The sequence below is a fragment of the Oncorhynchus kisutch genome, linkage group LG20, assembly GCF_002021735.2.
Source record: "Oncorhynchus kisutch isolate 150728-3 linkage group LG20, Okis_V2, whole genome shotgun sequence".
In the NCBI taxonomy this organism is placed as follows: domain Eukaryota; kingdom Metazoa; phylum Chordata; class Actinopteri; order Salmoniformes; family Salmonidae; genus Oncorhynchus; species Oncorhynchus kisutch.
Genome location: NC_034193.2, coordinates 1,574,301 through 1,602,276, shown reverse-complemented (window position 1 = coordinate 1,602,276; position 27,976 = coordinate 1,574,301). Strand labels below are relative to the sequence as shown.

The window sequence follows — 27,976 nt, the reverse complement described above, 5'->3', positions numbered from 1 at the left end:
AAAAACTGACGAGGCTTGACGATGAGGAGTAGCTTGGGAGAATAATTTACTAAATAACACCAGTAGAATGAACCGTAACATGGTCATCCATGTCTCTCCCACATCATTCAGCACTTTATGTTTGGTTACCCCGGCATCCTGCCTTTTGACAGGAAATGTCACTGTTCAGAAACCAGTATCCATTGTCCCCGTCAATCACTGAAGTCCTCAGTGTACAAAACATTAGGAATACCTGCTCTTACCTTGACAGGCTAAACCAGGTGAAAGCTATGATCCCTTATTGATGTCACTTGTTAAATCCACTTCAATCAGTGTAGATGAAGGAGAGGAGACAGGTTAAAGAAGGATTTTTTTAGCCTTGAGAGACATGGATTGCGTATGTGTGCAATTCAGAGGGTGAATGGGCAAGACAAAATATTTAAGTGCTTTTGAACAGGTGCAACTCAATATTAGGAAGGTGTTCCTAATGTTTTGTACACTGTAGAGACCTAGGGCTGTATGTGTCAAGCGTCTCGGAGTGCTGGTCTAGGATCAGCTTAGCCTTTTAGATCATAATTAATAAGTTAACAAGGACAGGAGGGACCTGTTCCTAGATCAGCAATCCTACTGAGACGATGATACCTAGAGTTGTGTTCAACAAGGCTCTTGTTTGCAGTGAACAGGTTACTACCTGCCCAGACTGTTAGCCAACTACCTGCCCAGACTGTTAGCCAACTACCTGCCCAGACTGTTAGCCAACTACCTGCCCAGACTGTTAGCCAACTACCTGCCCAGACTGTTAGCCAACTACCTGCCCAGACTGTTAGCCAACTACCTGCCCAGACTGTTAGCCAACTACCTGCCCAGACTGTTAGCCAACTACCTGCCCAGACTGTTAGCCAACTACCTGCCCAGACTGTTAGCCAACTACCTGCCCAGACTATTAGCCAACTACCTGCCCAGACTGTTAGCCAACTACCTGCCCAGACTGTTAGCTAAATACCTGCCCAGACTGTTAGCTAAATACCTGCCCAGACTGTTATCTAACGTTAGCTGTGTCCCCAGGGACATCCACAGGGGTCCCCGCAGGCCCTCTTCCTAGCCCAGAGCGAGCGGAGCTCCTCGGGGGAGTGTTGGGGCGACGACAGCATGTCCTGGTAGCAGTCCTTCTCACACAGCCAGCCTGCATCCTGGGGAGAGGACAACCACAACACAACAATCAGACAACAGTCAGACAATTAGGGTTATGTTTATTAAGGTCTATCAATGCTAACTGGCATTCGTGTTAACAAACAAGGTGAAAGACAAGAATAACACGAGCTTGTTGGTTGGGGTGACTGTTTTCAGGTAGGCTACCATACTATGTTACCTGATATGTCTACTATACTAGTGTCATCTGGTTCTTTACCTAGTATTTCTACTATACCTAGTGTCATCTGGTTCTTTACCTGGCATTTCTACTATACTAGTGTCATCTGGTTCTTTACCTGATATGTCTACTATACTAGTGTCATCTGGTTCTTTACCTGGTATGTCTACTATACTAGTGTCATCTGGTTCTTTACCTGGTATTTCTACTATACTAGTGTCATCTGGTTCTTTACCTGGTATGTCTACTATACTAGTGTCATCTGGTTCTTTACCTGGTATTTCTACTATACTAGTGTCATCTGGTTCTTTACCTGGTATTTCTACTATACTAGTGTCATCTGGTTCTTTACCTGCTATTTCTACTATACTAGTGTCATCTGGTTCTTTACCTGCTATTTCTACTATACTAGTGTCATCTGGTTCTTTACCTGCTATTTCTACTATACTAGTGTCATCTGGTTCTTTACCTGCTATTTCTACTATACTAGTGTCATCTGGTTCTTTACCTGCTATTTCTACTATACTAGTGTCATCTGGTTCTTTACCTGCTATTTCTACTATACTAGTGTCATCTGGTTCTTTACCTGCTATTTCTACTATACTAGTGTCATCTGGTTCTTTACCTGCTATTTCTACTATACTAGTGTCATCTGGTTCTTTACCTGGTATTTCTGTGGTCCAACAGCAGCCATCCAGATCCCCATGCTCACATCTTCCCCCTGACACAACACGTAACACATTAGGAGTCTCCAATGGTGCCTTTTTAAAACTTTGTTTCTGTTGAACATACCATACAAATAAAGGCATTTTAATTCATTATATGAAGAGTGCCTTGGTCCTCCTTTCTTTTTGAAAGTGTTTGGTGCCATGTGGTCCCGGTACCTGGTAGGCCTTGAGTTGCTCTGCATTGCTGGCCAGCCATTGGACGAGGTCCCTGGAGGCCACGTAACCCGAGCCGCAGGCGAAGGCCGGGTAGGCTGGACTGGCGTATTCTAGCTCCTGCCACTTCCCAATGCGGTCCACCGCCCAGCTCTGACGGAAACTGGGAAAGAAAGAACATCAGACAGACACACTGCCCAATGCGGTCCACCGCCTAGCTGTCTAACAGTAGGAAGAACAACAGACCAACAGACAGACAGACACACTGCCCAATGTGGTCCACCACCTAGCTGTCTAACAGTAGGAAGAACAACAGACAGACAGACAGACACACTGCCCAATGCCGTCCACCGCCTAGCTGTCTAACAGTAGGAAGAACAACAGACCAACAGACAGACAGACACACTGCCCAATGCGGTCCACCGCCTAGCTGTCTAACAGTAGGAAGAACAACAGACCAACAGACAGACAGACACGCTGCCCAATGTGGTCCACCACCTAGCTGTCTAACAGTAGGAAGAACAACAGACAGACAGACAGACACACTGCCCAATGCGGTCCACCGCCTAGCTGTGTAACAGTAGGAAGACCAACAGACAGACAGACAGACAGACACACTGCCCAATGCGGTCCACCACCTAGCTGTGTAACAGTAGGAAGAACAACAGACCAACAGACAGACAGACAGACAGACACACTGCCCAATGCGGTCCACCACCTAGCTGTCTAACAGTAGGAAGAACAACAGACCAACAGACAGACAGACACACTTCCCAATGTGGTCCACCACCTAGCTGTCTAACAGTAGGAAGACCAACAGACAGACACACTGCCCAATGCGGTCCACCGCCTAGCTATCTAACAGTAGGAAGAACAACAGACCAACAGACAGACAGACACACTGCCCAATGCGGTCCACCGCCTAGCTATCTAACAGTAGGAAGAACAACAGACCAACAGACAGACAGACACACTGCCCAATGCGGTCCACCGCCTAGCTGTCTAACAGTAGGAAGAACAACAGACCAACAGACACACTGCCCAATGCGGTCCACCGCCTAGCTGTCTAACAGTAGGAAGAACAACAGACAGACAGACAGACACACTGCCCAATGCGGTCCACCACCTAGCTGTCTAACAGTAGGAAGAACAACAGACCAACAGACAGACAGACACACTGCCCAATGCGGTCCACCACCTAGCTGTCTAACAGTAGGAAGAACAACAGACCAACAGACAGACAGACACACTGCCCAATGCGGTCCACCGCCTAGCTGTCTAACAGTAGGAAGAACAACAGACCAACAGACAGACAGACACACTGCCCAATGTGGTCCACCACCTAGCTGTCTAACAGTAGGAAGACCAACAGACAGACAGACACACTGCCCAATGTGGTCCACCACCTAGCTGTGTAACAGTAGGAAGAACAACAGACCAACAGACAGACAGACAGACACACTGCCCAATGCGGTCCACCACCTAGCTGTGTAACAGTAGGAAGAACAACAGACCAACAGACAGACAGACACACTGCCCAATGCGGTCCACCACCTAGCTGTCTAACAGTAGGAAGAACAACAGACCAACAGACAGACAGACACACTTCCCAATGTGGTCCACCACCTAGCTGTCTAACAGTAGGAAGACCAACAGACAGACACACTGCCCAATGTGGTCCACCGCCTAGCTGTCTAACAGTAGGAAGAACAACAGACCAACAGACAGACAGACACACTTCCCAATGCGGTCCACCACCTAGCTGTCTAACAGTAGGAAGAACAACAGACCAACAGACAGACAGACACACTGCCCAATGCGGTCCACCGCCTAGCTGTCTAACAGTAGGAAGAACAACCGACCAACAGACAGACAGACACACTTCCCAATGTGGTCCACCACCTAGCTGTCTAACAGTAGGAAGACCAACAGACAGACAGACAGACAGACACACTGCCCAATGTGGTCCACCACCTAGCTGTCTAACAGTAGGAAGAACAACAGACCAACAGACAGACACACTGCCCAATGTGGTCCACCACCTAGCTGTCTAACAGTAGGAAGAACAACAGACCAACAGACAGACACACTGCCCAATGCGGTCCACCACCTAGCTGTCTAACAGTAGGAAGAACAACAGACCAACAGACAGACAGACACACTGCCCAATGTGGTCCACCACCTAGCTGTCTAACAGTAGGAAGACCAACAGACAGACAGACACACTGCCCAATGCGGTCCACCACCTAGCTGTGTAACAGTAGGAAGAACAACAGACCAACAGACAGACAGACAGACAGACACACTGCCCAATGCGGTCCACCACCTAGCTGTGTAACAGTAGGAAGACCAACAGACAGACAGACAGACAGACACACTGCCCAATGCGGTCCACCACCTAGCTGTCTAACAGTAGGAAGAACAACAGACCAACAGACAGACAGACACACTTCCCAATGTGGTCCACCACCTAGCTGTCTAACAGTAGGAAGAACAACAGACCAACAGACAGACAGACACACTTCCCAATGTGGTCCACCACCTAGCTGTCTAACAGTAGGAAGACCAACAGACAGACAGACAGACACACTGCCCAATGTGGTCCACCGCCTAGCTGTCTAACAGTAGGAAGAACAACAGACCAACAGACAGACAGACACACTTCCCAATGCGGTCCACCACCTAGCTGTGTAACAGTAGGAAGAACAACAGACCAACAGACAGACAGACACACTTCCCAATGCGGTCCACCACCTAGCTGTCTAACAGTAGGAAGAACAACCGACCAACAGACAGACAGACACACTGCCCAATATGGTCCACCACCTAGGTGTCTAACAGTAGGAAGAACAACAGACCAACAGACAGACAGACACACTGCCCAATGTGGTCCACCGCCTAGCTGTCTAACAGTAGGAAGAACAACAGACCAACATCTGCATCAGATCTTACTCAGCAGAACTTCCTCCATATGATTAGGATGGAATATGAATTTATCTAAGTAAGAGCTGCTCTGAGCAAAATGAGTCTGGAGAACGGTCTAGGCTGTAGGCAGTTTTCCCTGGTTTAAACCTTCATTTAACTAGGCAAGTCAGTTAAGAACAAACTCCTATTTACAATGACGGCCTACCGGGGAACAGTGGGTTAACTGCCTTGTTCAGGGGAACAGTGGGTTAACTGCCTTGTTCAGGGGAACAGTGGGTTAACTGCCTTGTTCAGGGGAACAGTGGGTTAACTGCCTTGTTCAGGGGAACAGTGGGTTAACTGCCTTGTTCAGGGGAACAGTGGGTTAACTGCCTTGTTCAGGGGAACAGTGGGTTAACTGCCTTGTTCAGGGGAACAGTGGGTTAACTGCCTTGTTCAGGGGAACAGTGGGTTAACTGCCTTGTTCAGGGGAACAGTGGGTTAACTGCCTTGTTCAGGGGAACAGTGGGTTAACTGCCTTGTTCAGGGGAACAGTGGGTTAACTGCCTTGTTCAGGGGAACAGTGGGTTAACTGCCTTGTTCAGGGGAACAGTGGGTTAACTGCCTTGTTCAGGGGAACAGTGGGTTAACTGCCTTGTTCAGGGGAACAGTGGGTTAACTGCCTTGTTCAGGGGAACAGTGGGTTAACTGCCTTGTTCAGGGGAACAGTGGGTTAACTGCCTTGTTCAGGGGAACAGTGGGTTAACAGTGGGTTCAGGGGCAGAACGACGCTCTAACCACTAGGCTACCTGCCGCCCCTACACTCTAACCACTAGGCCACCTGCCTCCTCTACACTCTAACCACTAGGCCGCCTGCCTCCTCTACACTCTAACCACTAGGCCACCTGCCGCCCCTACACTCTAACCACTAGGCCGCCTGCCTCCTCTACACTCTAACCACTAGGCCGCCTGCCGCCCAACGCTCTAACCACTAGGCTGCCTGCCACCCCTACACTCTAACCACTAGGCTACCTGCCGCCCAACGCTCTAACCACTAGGCTACCTGCCGCCCAACGCTCTAACCACTAGGCTACCCTGCCACCCCTACGCTCTAACCACTAGGCTACCTGCCGCCCCTACACTCTAACCACTAGGCTACCTGCCGCCCCTACACTCTAACCACTAGGCTACCTGCCACCCCTACACTCTAACCACTAGGCTACCTGCCGCCCCTACACTCTAACCACTAGGCTACCTGCCGCCCCTACACTCTAACCACTAGGCTACCTGCCGCCCCTACACTCTAACCACTAGGCTACCTGCCGCCCTACATTCTAACCACTAGGCTACCTGCCTCCTCTACACTCTAACCACTAGGCTACCTGCCTCCTCTACACTCTAACCACTAGGCTACCTGCCTCCCCTACACTCTAACCACTAGGCTACCTGCCTCCCCTACACTCTAACCACTAGGCTACCTGCCTCCCCTACACTCTAACCACTAGGCTACCTGCCTCCTCTACACTCTAACCACTAGGCCACCTGCCTCCTCTACACTCTAACCACTAGGCCACCTGCCTCCTCTACACTCTAACCACTAGGCCACCTGCCTCCCCTATACTCTAACCACTAGGCTACCTGCCTCCTCTACACTCTAACCACTAGGCTACCTGCCTCCTCTACACTCTAACCACTAGGCTACCTGCCTCCCCTACACTCTAACCACTAGGCTACCTGCCTCCCCTACACTCTAACCACTAGGCTACCTGCCTCCCCTACACTCTAACCACTAGGCTACCTGTCCCCCTACACTCTAACCACTAGGCTACCTGCCTCCTCTACACTCTAACGACTAGGCTGCCTGCCGTCCCTACACTCTAACCACTAGGCCGCCTGCCTCCTCTACACTCTAACCACTAGGCCGCCTGCCGCCCAACGCTCTAACCACTAGGCTGCCTGCCACCCCTACACTCTAACCACTAGGCCACCTGCCTCCCCTACACTCTAACCACTAGGCCGCCTGCCTCCTCTACACTCTAACCACTAGGCCACCTGCCTCCTCTACACTCTAACCACTAGGCCACCTGCCTCCCCTACACTCTAACCACTAGGCTACCTGCCCCCCTACACTCTAACCACTAGGCTACCTGCCCCCCTACACTCTAACCACTAGGCTACCTGCCTCCTCTACACTCTAACCACTAGGCTACCTGCCGTCCCTACACTCTAACCACTAGGCTACCTGCCCCCCTACACTCTAACCACTAGGCTGCCTGCCGTCCCTACACTCTAACCACTAGGCTACCTGCCCCCCTACACTCTAACCACTAGGCTGCCTGCCGTCCCTACACTCTAACCACTAGGCTGCCTGCCTCCTCTACACTCTAACCACTAGGCCACCTGCCTCCCCTACACTCTAACCACTAGGCCACCTGCCTCCTCTACACTCTAACCACTAGGCCACCTGCCTCCTCTACACTCTAACCACTAGGCTACCTGCCTCCTCTACACTCTAACCACTAGGCTACCTGCCGTCCCTACACTCTAACCACTAGGCTACCTGCCCCCCTACACTCTAACCACTAGGCTGCCTGCCGTCCCTACACTCTAACCACTAGGCTACCTGCCCCCCTACACTCTAACCACTAGGCTGCCTGTCGTCCCTACACTCTAACCACTAGGCTGCCTGTCGTCCCTACACTCTAACCACTAGGCTGCCTGTCGTCCCTACACTCTAACCACTAGGCTGCCTGTCGTCCCTACACTCTAACCACTAGGCTGCCTGTCGTCCCTACACTCTAACCACTAGGCTGCCTGTCGTCCCTACACTCTAACCACTAGGCTGCCTGTCGTCCCTACACTCTAACCACTAGGCTGCCTGTCGTCCCTACACTCTAACCACTAGGCTACCTGCCGCCCAACGCTCTAACCACTAGGCTACCTGCCGCCCCAATATATACTCCGCTACTACAGGACGGACCAGGGGAGTGCTGATCTAGGAACAGATTTCCCATCCAAATAAACTTCAAAGGATCCTAGATCAGCACTCCTACTGCCGTATCAACATATCCAGACACAGTCTGCCGTATCAACATATCCAGACACTGTCTACCACGCCGTGTCAACGTATCCAGCCACTGTCTACCACACCGTGTCAACGTATCCAGCCACTGTCTACCACACCGTGTCTGTATCCAGCCACTGTCTACCACACTGTGTCTGTACAGTACTCACTTTCCCCACCAGAAGTTGTGTCTCTTCAGGCCCTTGTGGTCGATCTTCATTAAAACCTTGTCCACGTCAATATAACAATCATCATCTGTCTTCAGGAGCAGATCAAACGCAGCGTTTCCCACCGACCTATAAAACAGCAGGGAGTTATCAACCCACCTATCAGACAACAGATCATGAATTAACTCACCTGTCAGACAACATATTCACACTACCATTCAAAAGTTTGGGGTCACTTTGAAATGTCCTTGTTATCCATGAAAACATACATGAAATGAGTTGCAAAACGAATAAGAAATATAGTCAAGAAGTTGACAAGGTTATAAATAATACATAAAATAATGTTTGCGTCCTTCAACCTTCTCTTTCATCAAATAGTCCTCCATTTGCAGCAATTACAGCCTTGTAGACCTTTGGTATTCTAGTCAATTTGTTGAGGTAATCTGAAGAGATTCCACCCCATGCTTCCTGAAGCACCTCCCACAAGTTGGATTGGCTTGATGGGCACTTCTTACGTACCATACGGTCAAGCTGCTCCCACAACAGCTCAATAGGGTTGAGATCCGGTGACTGTGCTGGCCACTCCTTTATAGACAGAATACCAGCTGACTGCTTCTTCCCTAAATAGTTAATGCATAGCTTGGAGCTGTGCTTTGGGTCATTGTCCTGTTGTAGGAGGAAATTGGCTCCAATTAAGCACCGTCCACAGGGTCTGGCATGGCGTTGCAAAATGGAGTGATAGCCTTCCTTCATCAAGGTCTCTTTTACCATGTACAAATCTCCCACTTTACCGTCACCAAAGCACCCCCTGACCATCACATTGCCTCCACCAGGCTTGACAGATGGTTCACTCCTCCAGCATCTTTTCTGCGTCTCACGAATGTTCTTCTTTGTGATCCGAACACCTCAAACTTAGATTTGTCTGTCCATAACACTTTTTTTCCAATCTTCCTGAGATTTAGCTTTTTCTTTGCAACTCTGCCTAGCAGGCCAGCATCCCGGAGTCGCCTCTTCACTGTTGACGTTGAGACTAGACACTAATGTACTTGTCCTCTTGCTCAATTGTGCACCGGGGCCTCCCACTCCTCTTTCTATTCTGGTTAGAGCCAGTTTGCTCTGTTCTGTGAAGGGAGTAGTACACAGCGTTGGACGAGATCTTCAGTTTCTTGGCAATTTCTCCCATGGAGTAGTCTTAATTTCTCAGAACATGAATAAACTGACGAGTTTCAGAAGAAAGTGCTTTGTTTCTGGCCATTTTGAGCCTGTAATCGAACCCACAAATGCTGATACTCCAGATACTCAAGTAGTCTAAAGAAAGCCAATGCTTCTTTAATCAGAACAACAGTTTTCAGCAATAGCGTCAGGCTGGGGATCGTAGCGTCAGGCTGGGGATCGTAGCGTCAGGCTGGGGATCGTAGCGTCAGGCTGGGGATCGTAGCGTCAGGCTGGGGATCGTAGCGTCAGGCTGGGGATCGTAGCGTCAGGCTGGGGATCGTAGCGTCAGGCTGGGGATCGTAGCGTCAGGCTGGGGATCGTAGCGTCAGGCTGGGGATCGTAGCGTCAGGCTGGGGATCGTAGCGTCAGGCTGGGGATCGTAGCGTCAGGCTGGGGATCGTAGCGTCAGGCTGGGGATCGTAGCGTCAGGCTGGGGATCGTAGCGTCAGGCTGGGGATCGTAGCGTCAGGCTGGGATCGTAGCGTCAGGCTGGGGATCGTAGCGTCAGGCTGGGGATCGTAGCGTCAGGCTGGGGATCGTTGCGTCAGGCTGGGGATCGTTGCGTCAGGCTGGGGATCGTAGCGTCAGGCTGGGGATCGTAGCGTCAGGCTGGGGATCGTGGCGTCAGGCTGGGGATCGTGGCGTCAGGCTGGGGATCGTGGCGTCAGGCTGGGGATCGTGGCGTCAGGCTGGGGATCGTAGCGTCAGGCTGGGGATCGTAGCGTCAGGCTGGGGATCGTAGCGTCAGGCTGGGGATAGTAGCATGGGACGTAATCATTTCTATTTGATAATTTACAGATTCACTGAGTAGCAGAGCCAGTAAAGAGCTTTTTAAACCAAGCCAGATTTTTTCGTATGAACGTAATTTAATAAATGATTCCTTTCAGCTAACTACAGTAGTGGACTATAGGGCCTCAATGGCGTCGCTCCAGAAGGACTCTGTTTCCTGCTTTTACATCAATGGTGAAATTGAGAAACTGTCTTCCAGCGATGGACCATCATAAAAATTAAAAATAAATCCTCATCAAGTTCATGCAAATATTTTTGGAAGAGAAAATCGTCCTTGGTGTGCAAGAGGCTTAAGAATAGATGTACAGCAGCCCCGAGTAGCCCGGGTAACCCCGAGTAGCCCCGGGCAGCCCCGAGCAACCCCGAGCAGCCCCGAGCAGCCCCGAGCAGCCCCGAGCAGCCCCGAGCAGCCCCGAGGAGCCCCAGGTAGCCCAGAGAAGCCCAGAGCAGCCCAGAGCAGCCCAGAGCAGCAGAGCCAAACTATACGATGTGTGTCCATTTCCATGTTACTTGTGTAGCAGACCAAAAACCACACTAACAGAGGGAAACCGCGACTCTCGCAGTGTAGTTGCGAGGTTAGACCAGTCACACTGGGTACGTACCACTTGTAGAACTGCAGTAGTTTAGAAGGCACATTCCTGTATGTATCTACTACATCCACAAACACTATGTCTCCATAACGCAGACCCTCCTGCTCCAGAGACCTGTCCTCCATCTGCAGTCTGGTGCCATGACTCTGGATCCGCCCCTGTCGGCCATGCAGCACCTCCCACAGGGAGGCCGTGTCTAGGAGGAGAAACAATGAGAGAATAGATAACATACAGACAGACAGGCCATGTATAGGAGGAGAAACAATGAGAGAATAGATAACATACATACAGACAGACAGGCCATGTCTAGGAGGAGAAACAATGAGAGAATAGATAACATACAGACAGACAGGCCATGTATAGGAGGAGAAACAATGAGAGAATAGATAACATACATACAGACAGACAGGCCATGTCTAGGAGGAGAAACAATGAGAGAATAGATAACATACAGACAGACAGGCCATTTTATTTATTTATTTTACCTTTATTTAACTAGGCAAGTCAGTTAAGAACAAATTCTTATTTTCAATGACGGCCTAGGAACCGTGGGTTAACTGCCTGTTCAGGGGCAGAACGACAGATTTGTACCATGTCAGCTCGGGGGTTTGAACTTGCAACCTTCCGGTTACTAGTCCACCGCTTTAACCACTAGGCTACCCTACCGCCATGTCTAGGAGGAGAAACAATGAGAGAATAGATAACATACCGACAGAGAAAGAAAAGACAAATAGATCCAGTATATCCTACACATTGAGTTCTGGTGCATCCTGGGTGATAAGAGATACGTCCAAAACGGCACCATATTCCCTACATAGTGCACTACTTTAGATCAGAGCCCTATGCCCTATATAGTGCACTACTTTAGATCAGAGCCCTATGCCCTATATAGTGCACTACTTTAGACCAGAGCCCTATGGCACCACTTTAGACCAGAGCCCTATGGCACCCTATTCCCTATATAGTGCACTACTTTAGACCAGAGCCCTATGGCACCCTATTCCCTATATAGTGCACTACTTTAGACCAGAGCCCTATGGCACCCTATTCCCTATATAGTGCACTACTTTAGACCAGAGCCCTATGGCAGCCTATTCCCTATATAGTGCACTACTTTAGACCAGAGCCCTATGGCACCCTATTCCCTATATAGTGCACTACTTTAGACCAGAGCCCTATGGCACCCTATTCCCTATATAGTGCACTACTTTAGACCAGAGCCCTATGGCACCCTATTCCCTATATAGTGCACTACTTTAGACCAGAGCCCTATGGCACCCTATTCCCTATATAGTGCACTACTTTAGACCAGAGCCCTATGGCAGCCTATTCCCTATATAGTGCACTACTTTAGACCAGAGCCCTATGGCACCCTATTCCCTATATAGTGCACTACTTTAGACCAGAGCCCTATGGCACCCTATTCCCTATATAGTGCACTACTTTTGACAAAGGCCCACAATGTTTGTTTATTTTCTGCATGAACTCTTCTCCTTCTCACCGTGTCTCATATATTGATTGGTCTAAACACAGAGACCAGCAATGGGTATATTGATTGGTCTAAACACAGAGACCAGCAATGGGTATATGGTTTGGCTCTGAAGTCACACGCCATTGGACTGGACTCACCATGGATTCTGAAGGTGAACCCTCCAGCCAACCCTGGGAAGCCCAGAGCACTCCTGTGAGGCAACGTCCCCTCATCGATCTGTAACATCACACACAGGAGAGAGAGAGAGAGAGAGATAGATAGATAGATATTGTCGACACACACAGGAGAGAGAGAGAGAGAGAGAGATAGATATTGTCGACACACACAGGAGAGAGAGAGAGAGAGAGAGAGAGAGAGAGATAGATATTGTCGACACACACAGGAGAGAGAGAGATAGATATTGTCGACACACACAGGAGAGAGAGAGATAGATATTGTCGACACACACAGGAGAGAGAGCGAGAGAGATAGATATTGTCGACACACACAGGAGAGAGAGAGATATTGTCCACACACACAGGAGAGAGAGAGATATTGTCCACACACACAGGAGAGAGAGAGATATTGTCCACACACACAGGAGAGAGAGAGATATTGTCCACACACACAGGAGAGAGAGCGAGAGAGAGAGAGAGAGAGAGAGAGAGATTGTCGACACACACAGGAGAGAGTTTGGAGACGATACATTTCTGTCACATGAACATTTGCAGGAGATTTAGCTGTTGTCATATTTTAAAGACTATTGAACAAACACAAAGTGTAGCATATCTGTGAGAATGGGAAGCTATTAGGTACAGAGGAAAACTTGAGGACTCCTCCCCCGTTGTTCAGCTTCACCCGGGATGTGTTGACCGTAGTCAGACCAGCTAAGTCAGGACTCTCCCAGACCAGAGTCCCCTCAAAGCCCTGGACAGGAGAGAAGGACATGACAGTCCAGTCAGACAATTCCCTATTAGTATTCTCTGTTTAGAGACTTTACCAGGACATAAACCTCACCTTGGGCAGAATGAACCACTCCACTGGTTTGTGCCACACACCGTTCAGACTTGTCCCAGGACTGAGTGGGCTGAAGCAGGCCGTCACCACTGCCTCCTGCCACACACAGAGGAGGTGGTTGAGGAATCAACAACATACTCTGGAGATTCACCTTCTGTATCCAGCACGCTCTACTATTCTAGAGCCTTACTGCTGCTGGTTCTACTGCTGCTGCTGGTTCTACCGCTGCTGGTTCTACTGCTGCTGGTTCTACTGCTGCTGGTTCTACTGCTGCTGGTTCTACTGCTGCTGCTGGTCAACTGCTGCTGGTCAACTGCTGCTGGTCAACTGCTGCTGGTTCTACTGCTGCTGCTGGTCTACTGCTGCTGCTGGTCTACTGCTCAGTACAAAAAAAAATATTCCTCTGCTTGATATGTTTTGCTTTCCCTCAGCTCTATAAATTCCTACCACCAGCAGGAGTTTGACATTCAATAAGTTATCTGGCGGACAGCCTCAACTCAGAAAAACAAACATTCTTTCCAATTGTAAAACAGGGGCCTTACAGCAGTCCCAAGGACAACGATTCAGGAGGGGACCAGGTTCAACACGTGGCTGTCTTTAATTCCACAGCGCTCGTGATAAAAGTACATTATATTTCTGACTTTAAAATGTCAGCAATCAAAAGAAAAGGCCTCTTATTAGGAAAAACCTGTCCTTACCAGAAAGGCCCAAACACAGCCTTCCCAATGAGTTACCAAACGTGAACTGACCAGAACTTCCCAAAATGGGCACTTAGAAACATTTGGCCACACCAGGTACATCTACACGCCTGCGTTCAGTGAAGACGGAGAAGTTCTCAGGACTAAACAGCACACAAATAGGCCTACGTGTTACCAAAATAAAAATCGGAACTTCTACGTCGTGAGTGTTGCGAACGCTCATGCACTATAAGCATTGAACCCACTGAAGGTAAGAAAAGACTAATGAAAACGTTAACAATGTAACCTGTATCAAACGTGATTCAGAAATCTATTTTAACGTTGAAATAAAAAAGGTAAGGGAATGGTGAAACGCAACTAATATGGATTTAACAAATACCCATTTTCACTTGTGAAAGCAACAACAAACATTTCAACAAGGGAACAAAACACGCTCCACTGGCGGCAGTGGAGAGCCCTGGCCGCCAGCACCGTCACGAGGGAAGCCCTGGCCGCCAGCACCGTCACGAGGGAAGCCCTGGCCGCCAGCACCGTCACGAGGGAAGCCCTGGCCGCCAGCACGAGGGAAGCCCTGGCCGCCAGCACGAGGGAAGCCCTGGCCGCCAGCACGAGGGAAGCCCTGGCCGCCAGCACGAGGGAAGCCCTGGCCGCCAGCACGAGGGAAGCCCTGGCCGCCAGCACGAGGGAAGCCCTGGCCGCCAGCACGAGGGAAGCCCTGGCCGCCAGCACGAGGGAAGCCCTGGCCGCCAGCACGAGGGAAGCCCTGGCCGCCAGCACGAGGGAAGCCCTGGGCGATAGCACGAGGGAAGCCCTGGGCGATAGCACGAGGGAAGCCCTGGGCGCCAGCACGTGGGAAGCCCTGGGCGCCAGCACGAGGGAAGCCCTGGGCGCCAGCACCGTCACGAGGGAAGCACTGGGCGCCAGCACCGTCACGAGGGAAGCCCTGGGCGCCAGCACGAGGGAAGCCCTGGGCGCCAGCACCGTCACGAGGGAAGCCCTGGGCGCCAGCACGAGGGAAGCCCTGGGCGCTAGCACCATCATGAGGGAAGCCCTGCATTATTACGTTCCTACTGAGAATGCTCAGCAATCAATGTTTAAAAGTCATCCTTAGACATACTGTACTTTCTAAAACGTAGTAATAACAAGCAATACAAGGTGGGTGTGGCTGCGACATTGTCTAAAAACCAACGGAGTAGAATGACCTTAACTCACCAAAGGTGAGCGTGCAAGAGGTGTGTTTAATATTTTAGAATGCATTGTTTTGCATTATAATGACCCAACCGACACCGGGTTGTCCCCTTTGACAACTTGCTGAACTGGAACGGGTCTATATTTTATTGCTAGTCACACAAAACAATGTTTTTGTCATAATTCACTTTTTTTGGAGCTTATTTTAGTTGGAAGAGGCTTGAGCCTTTACCAGACATGCTAAATTAGACCTGGAAACACAACATTACTAATCAACAAACATGGAGATATGAACTATTCTGCCATGGATTTAATACTATATTTAAGGCAATACAAACGCTTCCTGTCTACCAATAAAAGCCACTCCATCAACCACCTCAAGTTCACTAGCTATGTACAATGCTGCATATAAACCATATACAATGCTGTATGTACAGTGCCTTCGGTAGGTATTCAGACCCCTGGACTTTTTCCTCATTGTAACGTTACAGACTTATTCTACAATGGATAATACAATCCTCAGCAATCTACACACACACAAAACCCCATAATGACAAAGCGAAAACATAATTCATTTTAACAACACAAAAAGATCCCAACAGGTCGAACGAACAAATTGTCTGTCGGCATTTATAAAATTGTACCGAAACTACCTGTTTCCATCACAACTGTCGTGATTATGATTTATACAGTATGACTTCACTCACAGCCTGATGGTGACATTCTCCTTGATCTGTGGTCTACTGTTCTGTTGGGTTCTACTGTTCTAGGATTCTACTGTTCTAGGATTCTACTGTTATATGGTTACGGGTCTAGGGTTCTACTCTACTCTTCTTGGGTTCTACTCTACTCTTCTTGGGTTCTACTCTACTCTTCTTGGGTTCTACTCCTCTACTGTTGGGTTCTGCTGTTGGGTTCTACGGTTCTGCTGTTCTACTGTTGGGTTCTGCTGTTCTACTGTTGGGTTCTGCTGTTCTACTGTTGGGTTCTGCTGTTCTACTGTTGGGTTCTGCTGTTCTACTGTTGGGTTCTGCTGTTCTACTGCTAGCCTCCACACTACCTGTTGTTCCAGCTGCAGCAGCCTGACGGTGACATTCCCCTCTATCTCCATGTGAGGTCCAGTAGGGAACACCCCCAACCTGGTGATGACTAGGGGGTGGAGGACCTTAAAGTCCAGGGCCACAGAGGAGACCTCCCCAGGGACAAGGACAGACGGGTCAGACACCTCCACCAGCTCCATCTCCTTATCCTGTCCTGGAGCTGAGAAAGAGAGACAAAGTGGAGACAGAGAGAGACAAAGTGGAGACAGAGAGAGACAAAGTGGAGACAGAGAGAGACAGGCGGAGCGAGACAGACAGGCGGAGCGAGACAGACAGGCGGAGCGAGACAGACAGACAAATAGAGACACGGAGAGAGAGACAAAGCGGAGGGAGAGAGAGACAGAGCGGAGGGAGAGAGAGAGAGAGAGACAGGGTGAATCTAAAGTATTGTCTCTACTCCCCCCAGAGAAGATAAGGAACAGCCCAACCCCAAACCCCAAAACACTGAAAGGGAGCAAGTTGATTATACAGGGCATTCGGAAAGTATTCAGACCCCTTGACGTTGTCACGTTACAGCCTTATTCTAAAATAGATTAAATCTATATACACATCTTTAGACATTTTGGCAAATGTATTAAAAATAAAAAACAGATACCTTATTTACATAAGTATTCAGACACTTTGCTATGAGACTCGAAATTGAGCTCAGGTGCATCCTGTTTCCATTGATCATCCTTGAGATGTTTCTACAACTTGGAGTCCACCTGTGGTACATTCAATTGATTGGACATGATTTGGAAAGGCACACACCTGTCTATATAAAAGGTCCTACAGTTGACAGTGTATGTCAGAGCAAAAACCAACCCATGAGGTTGAAGAAATTGTCCGTAGAGCTCTGAGACAGGATTGTGTCGAGGCACAGATCTGGGGGAAATGTCTGCAGCATTGAATGTCCCCAAGAACGCAGTGGCCTCCATCATTCTTAAATGGAAGAAGTCTGGAACCACCAAGACGCTTCCTAGAGCTGGCCGCGTGGCCAAACTGACCAATCGGGGGAGAAGGGCCTTGGTCAGGGAGGTGACCAAGAAGCCGATGGTCACTCTGACAGAGCTCCAGAGTTCCTCTGTGGAGATGGAAGAACCTTCCAGAAGGACAACCATCTCTGCAGCACTCCACCAATCAGGCCTTTATGATAGAGTGGCCAGATGGAAGCCACTCCTCAGTAAAATGAACATGACAGCCCACTTGGAGTTTGCCTAAAGACACAAAAGACACTAAAGTACTCTGACCATGAGAAACAAGATTCTCTGACCATGAGAAACAAGATTGAACTCTTTGTCCTGAATGCCAAGCGTCACATCTGGAGGAAACCAGGCACCATCCCTATGGTGAAGCATGGTGGTGGCAGCATCATGCTGTGGGGATGTTTTCCAGCAGCAGGGACTGGGATACTAGTCAGGATTGAGGGTAAGATGTACAGAGAGATCCTTGATGAAAACCTTCTCTAGAGCACTCAGGACCTCAGACTGGGGCGAAGGTTTACCTTCAAACAGGAAAACGACCCTAAGCACACAGCCAAGACAACACAGGAGTGAATGTACTTGAGTGGCCCTGCCAGAGCCCGGACTTGAACATGCACATTAATGGGGTATTGTGTGTAGATTGATGAGGAAAACATTTCATTGAATCCATTGTAGAATAAGGCTGTAACGTAACAGAATGTGGAAGAAGGGGTCTGAATACTTTCAAAATCCTCTGTAAAATGTCCATGAATTATAATCCACATTTCCTGTAGCAAACTGGCTTCAAATCATGTTGAACATCACAGGGACATAAACATGTTGAACATCACAGGGACATAAACATGTTGAACATCACAGGGACATAAACATGTTGAACATCACAGGGACATAAACATGTTGAACATCACAGGGACATAAACATGTTGAACATCACAGGGACATAAACATGTTGAACATCACAGGGACATAAACATGTTGAACATCACAGGGACATAAACATGTTGAATATCACAGGGACATAAACATGTTGAATATCACAGGGACATAAACGTGTTGAATCTGATCTTCATCTAAGTCACAACAATAGACAAACATAATCTGCTTTAACTTCTTTCTTGTCTATAATTGAATACATAATTTAAACATTCACAGTGTAGGTTGGAAACAGTATGTGAACCCCCCTAGTCTAATCACTTATCCAAAAGCTAATTGGAGTCAGGTAACCTGGAGTCCAATCAATGAGATGAGATTGGAGATGTTGGTTAGAGCTGCATTGCCCTATAATTTTTTTTCAAAAACTCACAAAATTTGACTTTGCTGTTCACAAGAAGCATTGCCTGATGTGACCCATGCCCCGAACAAAAGAGATCTCAGAAGACCTAAGATTAAGAATTGTTGACTTGCATAAAGCTGGAAAGGGTTACAGTATCTCTAAAAGCCTTGATGTTCATCAGTCCACTGTAAAACTGATTATTATAGACGAGAGAGAGAACATTTTTATTTGTTTAACAGCAGTCGAGCATCACGTCACCTGAATAAGACCCCAGATATTTATTATAAAGGAGCATCTAGATCATCACCAGGCTCTTTTCACCCCCCTGTGAAGTTCATCAGAACTTGTTTCATCTGTAGTCTAGTAAACTGCATGGTTTCCTGAGTCCTAGTGGGACGACCACACAACACATCATCACGTAACTCCTAAGGTTACTTCAGTATGATGGGTATTATATCAATATTCGAGCATAAAGACATTTCCACCGCAATTTGTTTGTGTTTGTTTGTGAGGTCCTATCTGGGGGGGGTTGTGAGGTCCTACCTGGGGGGGGGGGGGGGTCTGCGAGATCCTACCTGGGGGGGGGGGGGTCTGCGAGATCCTACCTGGGTCTGTGAGGTTCAAGAGGGAACATGAGTAGGGATCCTCTCTGTCCTCCTCTGGAATGGGACAGCCATGTTTCCCAATGATAAACTTCACCTGCACCCTGAAACACAACACTATTACCACCATAACACTATACCTGTAACATAACACCATATAAAACAGTCATCCCTCCACTTATTCTAGCTCCTCTGATGAGTTACAGGCTTCCAAATGGTACAGAGCATTCAGAAAGTATTCAGACCCCTTAACCTTTTCTTTTATGTTACAGCCTCATTCTAAAATTTACAAAGAAAATAAAAACATCTCAATCTACACATAATGACATTTTGGAAATGTATAAAATAAATAATGAAATATCACATTTACATAAATAATACATTGTTGAAGCACCTTTGGCAGCGATTACAGCCTCGAGTCTTCTTGGGTATGATGCTACAAGCTTGTTGAAGCACCTTTGGCAGCGATTACAGCCTCCAGTCTTCTTGGGTATGATGCTACAAGCTTGTTGAAGCACCTTTGGCAGCGATTACAGCCTCGAGTCGTCTTGGGTATGATGCTACAAGCTTGTTGAAGCACCTTTGGCAGCGATTACAGCCTCCAGTCTTCTTAGGTATGACGCTACAAGCTTGTTGAAGCACCGTTGGCAGCGATTACAGCCTCGAGTCTTCTTGGGTATGACGCTACAAGCTTGGCACACCTGTATTTGGGGAGTTTCTCCCATGCTTTTCTGCAGATCCTCTCAAGCTCTGTCAGGTTAAATGGGGAGCGTCGCTGCACAGATATTTTCAGGTCTCTCCAGAGATGTTCGATCAAGTTCAAGTCCAGGCTCTGGCTGGCCACTCAAGGATATTCAGAGACTTATCCTGAAGGCACTCCTGTGTTGTCTTGACTGTGTGCTTAGGGTCCGTTGTCCTGTTGGAAGGTGAACCTTCGCCCCTTCGTCCTGAGTGCTCTGGAGCAGGTTTTCATCAAGGATCTCTGTACTTTGCTCCATTCATCTTTCCCCTCAATCCCGACTAGTCTCCCAGTCCCTGACGCTGAAAAACATCCCCACAGCATGATGCTACCACCACCATAGGGATTGTGCCAGGTTTCCTCCAGACGTGATGCTTAGCGTTCAGGTCAAAGAGTTCAATCTTGGTTTCATCAGACCAGAGAATCTTGTTTCTCATGGTCAGAGTCTTTAGGTGACTTTTGGCAAACTCCAAGCAGGCTGTCATGTGCATTTTACTGAAGAGTGGCTTCCGTCTGGCCACTCTACCATAAATGCCTGATTGGTGGAGCGCTGCAGAGATGGTTGTCCTTCTGGAAGGTTCATCCATCTTCACAGAGGAACTCTGGGGCGCTGTCAGAGTGACCATCGGCTTCTTGGTCCCGTCCCCCCGGTTGCTCAATTTGGCCGGGCGGACAGCTCTAGGAAGAGTCTTGGTGGTTCCAAACTTCTTCCATTTAAGAATGATGGAGGCCACTGTGTTCTTGGGGACATTCAATGCTGCAGAATGATGGAGGCCACTGTGTTCTTGGGGACCTTCAATGCTGCAGAATGATGGAGGCCACTGTGTTCTTGGGGACCTTCAATGCTGCAGAATGATGGAGGCCACTGTGTTCTTGGGGACATTTAACATGAATGTTTTGGTCTAAATGTTCCTTCTCCAGATCTGAGCCTCGACACAATCCTGTCTCGGAGCTCTACGGACAATTCCTTCGACCTCGTGGCTTGGTTTTTACTCTGACATGCACTGTCAACTGTGGGACCTTTATATAGACAGGCGTGTGCCTTTCAAAATCATGTCCAATCAATTGAATTTACCACAGGTGGACTCCAATCAAGTTGTAGAAACATCTCAAGGATGATCAATGGAAACAGGATGCACCGGAGCTCAATTTAGAGTCTCATAGCAAAGGGTCTGAACATTTAAGGTATCCGTTTTTATTCTTAATACATTTACCAAAATGTCTAAAAACGTGTTTTCGCTTTGTCACTACGGGGGTATCGCGATGTCACTACGGGGGTATCGCGATGCCACTACGGGGGTATCGCGATGCCACTACGGGGGTATCGCGATGCCATTACGGGGGTATCGCGATGTCATTACGGGGGTATCGCGATGTCATTACGGGGGTATCGTGTGTAGATTGATGAGGGGGAAAAACGATTAGTTTAATCCATTTTAGAAACCTAACAAAATGTGGAAAAAGTCAAGGAGTCTTAATGCTTTCCAAATGACCTGTATATTACACTACTTTTGGCCAGAGACCCTAATCAAATCAAATTTTATTTGTCACATACACATGGTTAGCAGATGTTAATGCGAGTGTAGCGAAATGCTTGTGCTTCTAGTTCCGACAATGCAGTAATAACCAACAAGTAATCTAACTAACAATTCCAAAACTACTGTCTTATACACACAAGTGTAAGGGGATAAAGAATATGTACATAAAGATATATGAATGAGTGATGGTACAGAGCAGCATAGGCAAGATACAGTAGATGATATCAAGTACAGTATATACATATGAGATGAGTATGTAAACAAAGTGGCATAGTTAAAGTGGCTAGTGATACATGTATTACATAAGGATACAGTCGATGATAGAGTACAGTATATACATATGCATATGAGATGAATAATGTAGGGTAAGTAACATTATATAAGGTAGCATTGTTTAAAGTGGCTAGTGATATATTTACATCATTTCCCATCAATTCCCATTATTAAAGTGGCTGGAGTAGAGTCAGTGTGTTGGCAGCAGCCACTCAATGTTAGTGGTGGCTGTTTAACAGTCTGATGGCCTTGAGATAGAAGCTGTTTTTCAGTCTCTCGGTCCCAGCTTTGATGCACCTGTACTGACCTCGCCTTCTGGATGATAGCGGGGTGAACAGGAGGTGGCTCGGGTGGTTGATGTCCTTGATGATCTTTATGGCCTTCCTGTAACATCGGGTGGTGTAGGTGTCCTGGAGGGCAGGTAGTTTGCCCCCGGTGATGCGTTGTGCAGACCTCACTACCCTCTGGAGAGCCTTACGGTTGTGGGCGGAGCAGTTGCCGTACCAGGCGGTGATACAGCCCGCCAGGATGCTCTCGATTGTGCATCTGTAGAAGTTTGTGAGTGCTTTTGGTGACAAGCCGAATTTCTTCAGCCTCCTGAGGATGAAGAGGCGCTGCTGTGCCTTCTTCACGATGCTGTCTGTGTGAGTGGACCAATTCAGTTTGTCTGTGATGTGTATGCCGAGGAACTTAAAACTTGCTACCCTCTCCACTACTGTTCCATCGATGTGGATAGGGTGGTGTTCCCTCTGCTGTTTCCTGAAGTCCACAATCATCTCCTTAGTTTTGTTGACGTTGAGTGTGAGGTTATTTTCCTGACACCACACTCCGAGGGCCCTCACCTCCTCCCTGTAGGCCGTCTCGTCGTTGTTGGTAATCAAGCCTACCACTGTTGTGTCGTCCGCAAACTTGATGATTGAGTTGGAGGCGTGCGTGGCCACGCAGTCGTGGGTGAACAGGGAGTTAAGGAGAGGGCTCAGAACGCACCCTTGTGGGGCCCCAGTGTTGAGGATCAGCGGGGCGGAGATGTTGTTGCCTACCCTCACCACCTGGGGGCGGCCCGTCAGGAAGTCCAGTACCCAGTTGCACAGGGCGGGGTCGAGACCCAGGGTCTCGAGCTTGATGACGAGCTTGGAGGGTATTATGGTGTTGAATGCCGAGCTGTAGTCGATGAACAGCATTCTCACATAGGTAGTGCACTATGTAGGGAATAGGGTGCCATATGACTCTGGTCTAAAGTAGTGCACTATGTAGGGAATATGGTGCCATAGGGCTGTGGTCTAAAGTAGTGCACTATGTAGGGAATAGGGTGCCATAGGGCTCTGATCTAAAGTAGTGCACTATATAGGGCATAGGGTTACATAGGCCTCTGGTCTAAAGTAGTGCACTATATAGGGCAAAGGGTTACATAGGCCTCTGGTCTAAAGTAGTGCACTATATAGGGCAAAGGGTTACATAGGCCTCTGGTCTAAAGTAGTGCACTATGTAGGGAATCGGGTGCCATAGGGCTCTGATCTAAAGTAGTGCACTATATAGGGCATAGGGTTACATAGGCCTCTGGTCTAAAGTAGTGCACTATATAGGGCAAAGGGTTACATAGGCCTCTGGTCTAAAGTAGTGCACTATATAGGGCAAAGGGTTACATAGGCCTCTGGTCTAAAGTAGTGCACTATGTAGGGAATCGGGTGCCATTTCAGACACATCAGTCATTTCCCAAGGCACTTCTCTTCAGTTACCATGGTTACTATGGTTTGCTAAAAGGTCATCTCTCTCCCTCTAGATCACACATGTATAGATAATTCTGTCTGTATCCCAAATGGGACCCTGTCCCTTATATCAGTGGACTACTTTTGACCAGTATCCCCACTCAGACCAATGTATATAAAACACACATGTAGTGTACATCTATGGTCCATACCTGCGTTGGTAGTGTGTATGGTCCCGGAGGTATCCCAACCATGTCTCTCTTATAGCCTGTCTGAGATCATAGTGATGTCTGGCAGATAACACCCCCACCAGCACCTCAACACAGGGAGATGCTGCAGAGTCCTCATCTGTTAAGTTTAAATCATCACCATACAGGTAAATGTATGGGAAAGGGAAAGGGGGGTTATGTAAAATGTGAACCATGTAGACAGTCCATTTTAAAACTCCACCTAGTCTACATTATATTCAAACCTGGAAAATAAATTCCTAAAGCAGATGGCTATGAAGTCCTACCACCAGCGGGAGAGGAGAGTTTGCCGCTTATGACGAGATTTGCAACTGTAAAATGGGTCAGTTTACATCTCTAACGGGTCAGTTTACATCTCCAATGGGTCGGTTTACAACTCCAATGTGTCGATTTGTATCTCTAATGGGTCGATTTACAACTCCAATGGGTCAGTTTACAACTCCAATGGGGCAAATTAGACTTAAAAGCTGGGACCCCGCCAGCAAGGACACCGAGCTAGTCTCCTGACGGGGAACCCATTTAGTTTTGTACTGTAGCTTGTGAACCCATTTAGTTTTGTACTGTAGCTTGTGAACCCATTTAGTTCTGTACTGTAGCTTGTGAACCCATTTAGTGTTGTACTGTAGCTTGTGAACCCATTTAGTGTTGTACTGTAGCTTGTGAACCCATTTAGTGTTGTACTGTAGCTTGTGAACCCATTTAGTGTTGTACTGTAGCTTGTGAACCCATTTAGTGTTGTACTGTAGCTTGTGAACCCATTTAGTGTTGTACTGTAGCTTGTGAACCCATTTAGTGTTGTACTGTAGCTTGTGAACCCATTTAGTGTTGTACTGTAGCTTGTGAACCCATTTAGTGTTGTACTGTAGCTTGTGAACCCATTTAGTGTTGTACTGTAGCTTGTGAACCTATTTAGTGATGTACTGTAGCGTGTGAACCCATTTAGTGTTGTACTGTAGCGTGTGAACCCATTTAGTGTTGTACTGTAGCTTGTGAACCCATTTAGTGTTGTACTGTAGCTTGTGAACCCATTTAGTGTTGTACTGTAGCTTGTGAACCCATTTAGTGTTGTACTGTAGCTTGTGAACCCATTTAGTGTTGTACTGTAGCTTGTGAACCCATTTAGTGTTGTACTGTAGCTTGTGAACCCATTTCGTGTTGTACTGTAGCTTGTGAACCCATTTAGTGTTGTACTGTAGCTTGTGAACCCATTTAGTGTTGTACTGTAGCTTGTGAACCCATTTCGTGTTGTACTGTAGCTTGTGAACCCATTTAGTGTTGTACTGTAGCTTGTGAACCCATTTAGTGTTGTACTGTAGCTTGTGAACCCATTTCGTGTTGTACTGTAGCTTGTGAACCCATTTAGTTCTGTACTGTAGCTTGTGAACCCATTTAGTTCTGTACTGTAGCTTGTGAACCCATTTAGTGTTGTACTGTAGCTTGTGAACCCATTTAGTGTTGTACTGTAGCTTGTGAACCCATTTAGTGTTGTACTGTAGCTTGTGAACCCATTTAGTGTTGTACTGTAGCTTGTGAACCCATTTAGTGTTGTACTGTAGCTTGTGAACCCATTTAGTGTTGTACTGTAGCTTGTGAACCCATTTCGTGTTGTACTGTAGCTTGTGAACCCATTTCGTGTTGTACTGTAGCTTGTGAACCCATTTTGTGTTGTACTGTAGCTTGTGAACCCATTTTGTGTTGTACTGTAGCTTGTGAACCCATTTAGTGTTGTACTGTAGCTTGTGAACCCATTTCGTGTTGTACTGTAGCTTGTGAACCCATTTCGTGTTGTACTGTAGCTTGTGAACCCATTTCGTGTTGTACTGTAGCTTGTGAACCCATTTAGTGTTGTACTGTAGCTTGTGAACCCATTTAGTGTTGTACTGTAGCTTGTGAACCCATTTAGTGTTGTACTGTAGCTTGTGAACCCATTTAGTGTTGTACTGTAGCTTGTGAACCCATTTCGTGTTGTACTGTAGCTTGTGAGATACTATTTGACTGTATGTGTGATATGTTGGAGGATATGTCTGGATGTCATGCTCAATGTTTTTATGCTGTACAATGTTCCATTTGTTTGTGGAAGGAAATAACAGAAAATATAACCACCCTACCATAAATTACTGTATTCCACACTGCCTGATTTGCATATTAAGTGCCCAATTTGCATAAATCCACATTTTAATGTATCCTTTTTACTTTTATCTGAATGTGTTCTACATCAGCCCTGAAAACATCATAACAATATGACCACCTTATCTTGAGAAATTGGACAAAACATGTTGAATTTATTAGCAAAACAGTTTTAAAACCATTAGCAAAACAGTTTTAAAACCATTAGCAAAACAGTTTTAAAACCATTAGCAAAACAGTTTTAAAACCATTAGCAAAACAGTTTTAAAACCATTAGCAAAACAGTTTTAAAACCATTAGCAAAACAGTTTTAAAACCATTAGCAAAACAGTTTTAAAACCATTAGCAAAACAGTTTTAAAACCATTAGCAAAACAGTTTCAAAACTATTAGCAAAACAGTTTTAAAACTTGATTCTGGGCAACTTTTAGCAAAGTACTGAATTGTATTCTTGCCAATAAACCTGTGGCCGATCTCTGCGAAGCTGGAATTCAGCAATCCAACTCATCCCAAAGGGATTAGATCAAATCCAATTTTCTTGGTCACATACAGATGGGGTTGAGGTCAGGGCTCTGTGCATGCCAGTCAAGTTCTTCCACACAGATCTCGACAAACCATTTCTGTATGGATCTCTGATTTAGCCAAAACTGGAAGACCAGGTGAACTGATCATTTAGTTCTTGCAGGAACCTAACTGCCCAACAAACATTTGGATTGACAGCAGGTGCAGTAATTTAAATGAAAAATGTAAAGATCTCCTCAATTTAAGGTACGGTGTTTATTCCTTAAATCAATATTGTTTTGTGATGACACCATCTATCTTTCTAAAAACAGTCAAATGGACACAATTCAATGGATATCAATCAACAAAGAGTTAAGAAAATGTAGGCTATACGAATATGTTGAAGACTAGCTGTATTGGGTGCAGATGACTGAACTACTCACTTTTGTGTCTGTAGGTATACAGACGAGGAGGTATACAAAGGTGTGTCTATTGGTATGTTATGGAGATCACATGTACCATCCTCCTCCCTCACCTCTTCAAATAATATCCCATAGGCCTCTACATTATGGACAAGGTAAGTGTATGAAAACCATTAGCAAAACAGTTTCACATTCACCACAAAAACCAAGTACTGTTGTGTGCATGTTTTGTTAATCATCTGTACAACTACTATTTTTAGAATGCACAGACTTCACCCTCCCTACACCTCTGATGAATATAAACAGGAAACCTGTTCGATTACCATGCACTGCAAAAATCATTCTGGCTGTGGATACGGAGAACATTAACATCAAACACGGCAGAAGAGATACCCATTGGACTTGAGGCTCTGCTGGGAGTTTACCTCATATTGCCATTGTTTTAATTCTGCTTTGCCACTAAAATCATAATAAAAACGGAGAACTAAAATATGGTGTTGTGGGTATTATTATTATTAATAACTATAATAGGCGAGGGGGGGGGGGGGGGGGGGTAGTTAACCGCAAAAGGTTATTCGAGGAACCATTAAAAGGGGTTATTTGTAGAACTTGTGTCCCCCCCCCAGTTTCAACCCCTAAAGGATACTCCAGGAACCTTTTATTTTGTGAGTGTGATTCTGGTCTCATCACTATTTAAAATTGTTATAAAGACGTGGTCTCGAAACCCACGAGACTAAATACAGTATAAACATTTTCAGTATAGTTTTATACTTTTCTAGTCCAACTAAACAATGTATATTCCAATGAGCGGTTTCAACACAGCTAGTTAAAAAGTTGACTGAAGAAAACATTACTGTACCAGAATCTTTCTCCAACGAGATGGTCGCTCTGTTTGTCCACAACCAGAAGTGCACCACTACCGCGACAACACACGGAACTAGAAGCAAGGCTAGGCTTCGCATGGACGGATCGCTTGGTGGAGATTCCAACGGTTAACGGGTTGGCTATAAACTGGATCCGGTAGTGGTGTTATCTGTGTGTAGCATAAAACGGTATGTGCCTCCTGTACATTTCTGTGCTAAATGTCTCATGTCTGCCTCCGCTCCTGTTCTGATGATGATGGTCATTCAACCAATGGAAGTGCAGACATCGAA

At 47.1% G+C, this 27,976-nt stretch overlaps 1 protein-coding gene across 1 annotated transcript; it reads right to left on the bottom strand.

The window, feature by feature from the left end:
- Positions 1 to 28: 28 nt before the first annotated feature.
- Positions 29 to 27,942, bottom strand: b3galnt2 (beta-1,3-N-acetylgalactosaminyltransferase 2). The gene is made up of 12 exons (XM_031799273.1): positions 27,682 to 27,942; positions 23,738 to 23,873; positions 19,273 to 19,373; positions 16,393 to 16,592; positions 13,447 to 13,542; positions 13,246 to 13,356; positions 12,588 to 12,666; positions 10,971 to 11,154; positions 8,368 to 8,493; positions 2,233 to 2,392; positions 2,013 to 2,069; positions 29 to 1,169 (listed from the first exon to the last, which is right to left on the bottom strand). The coding sequence occupies exons 1-12, from the start codon at positions 27,782 to 27,784 to the stop codon at positions 1,029 to 1,031; spliced, it is 1,494 nt and encodes a 497-aa protein (XP_031655133.1). The 5' UTR covers positions 27,785 to 27,942; the 3' UTR covers positions 29 to 1,028.
- Between the last annotated feature and the right edge of the window lie 34 nt (positions 27,943 to 27,976).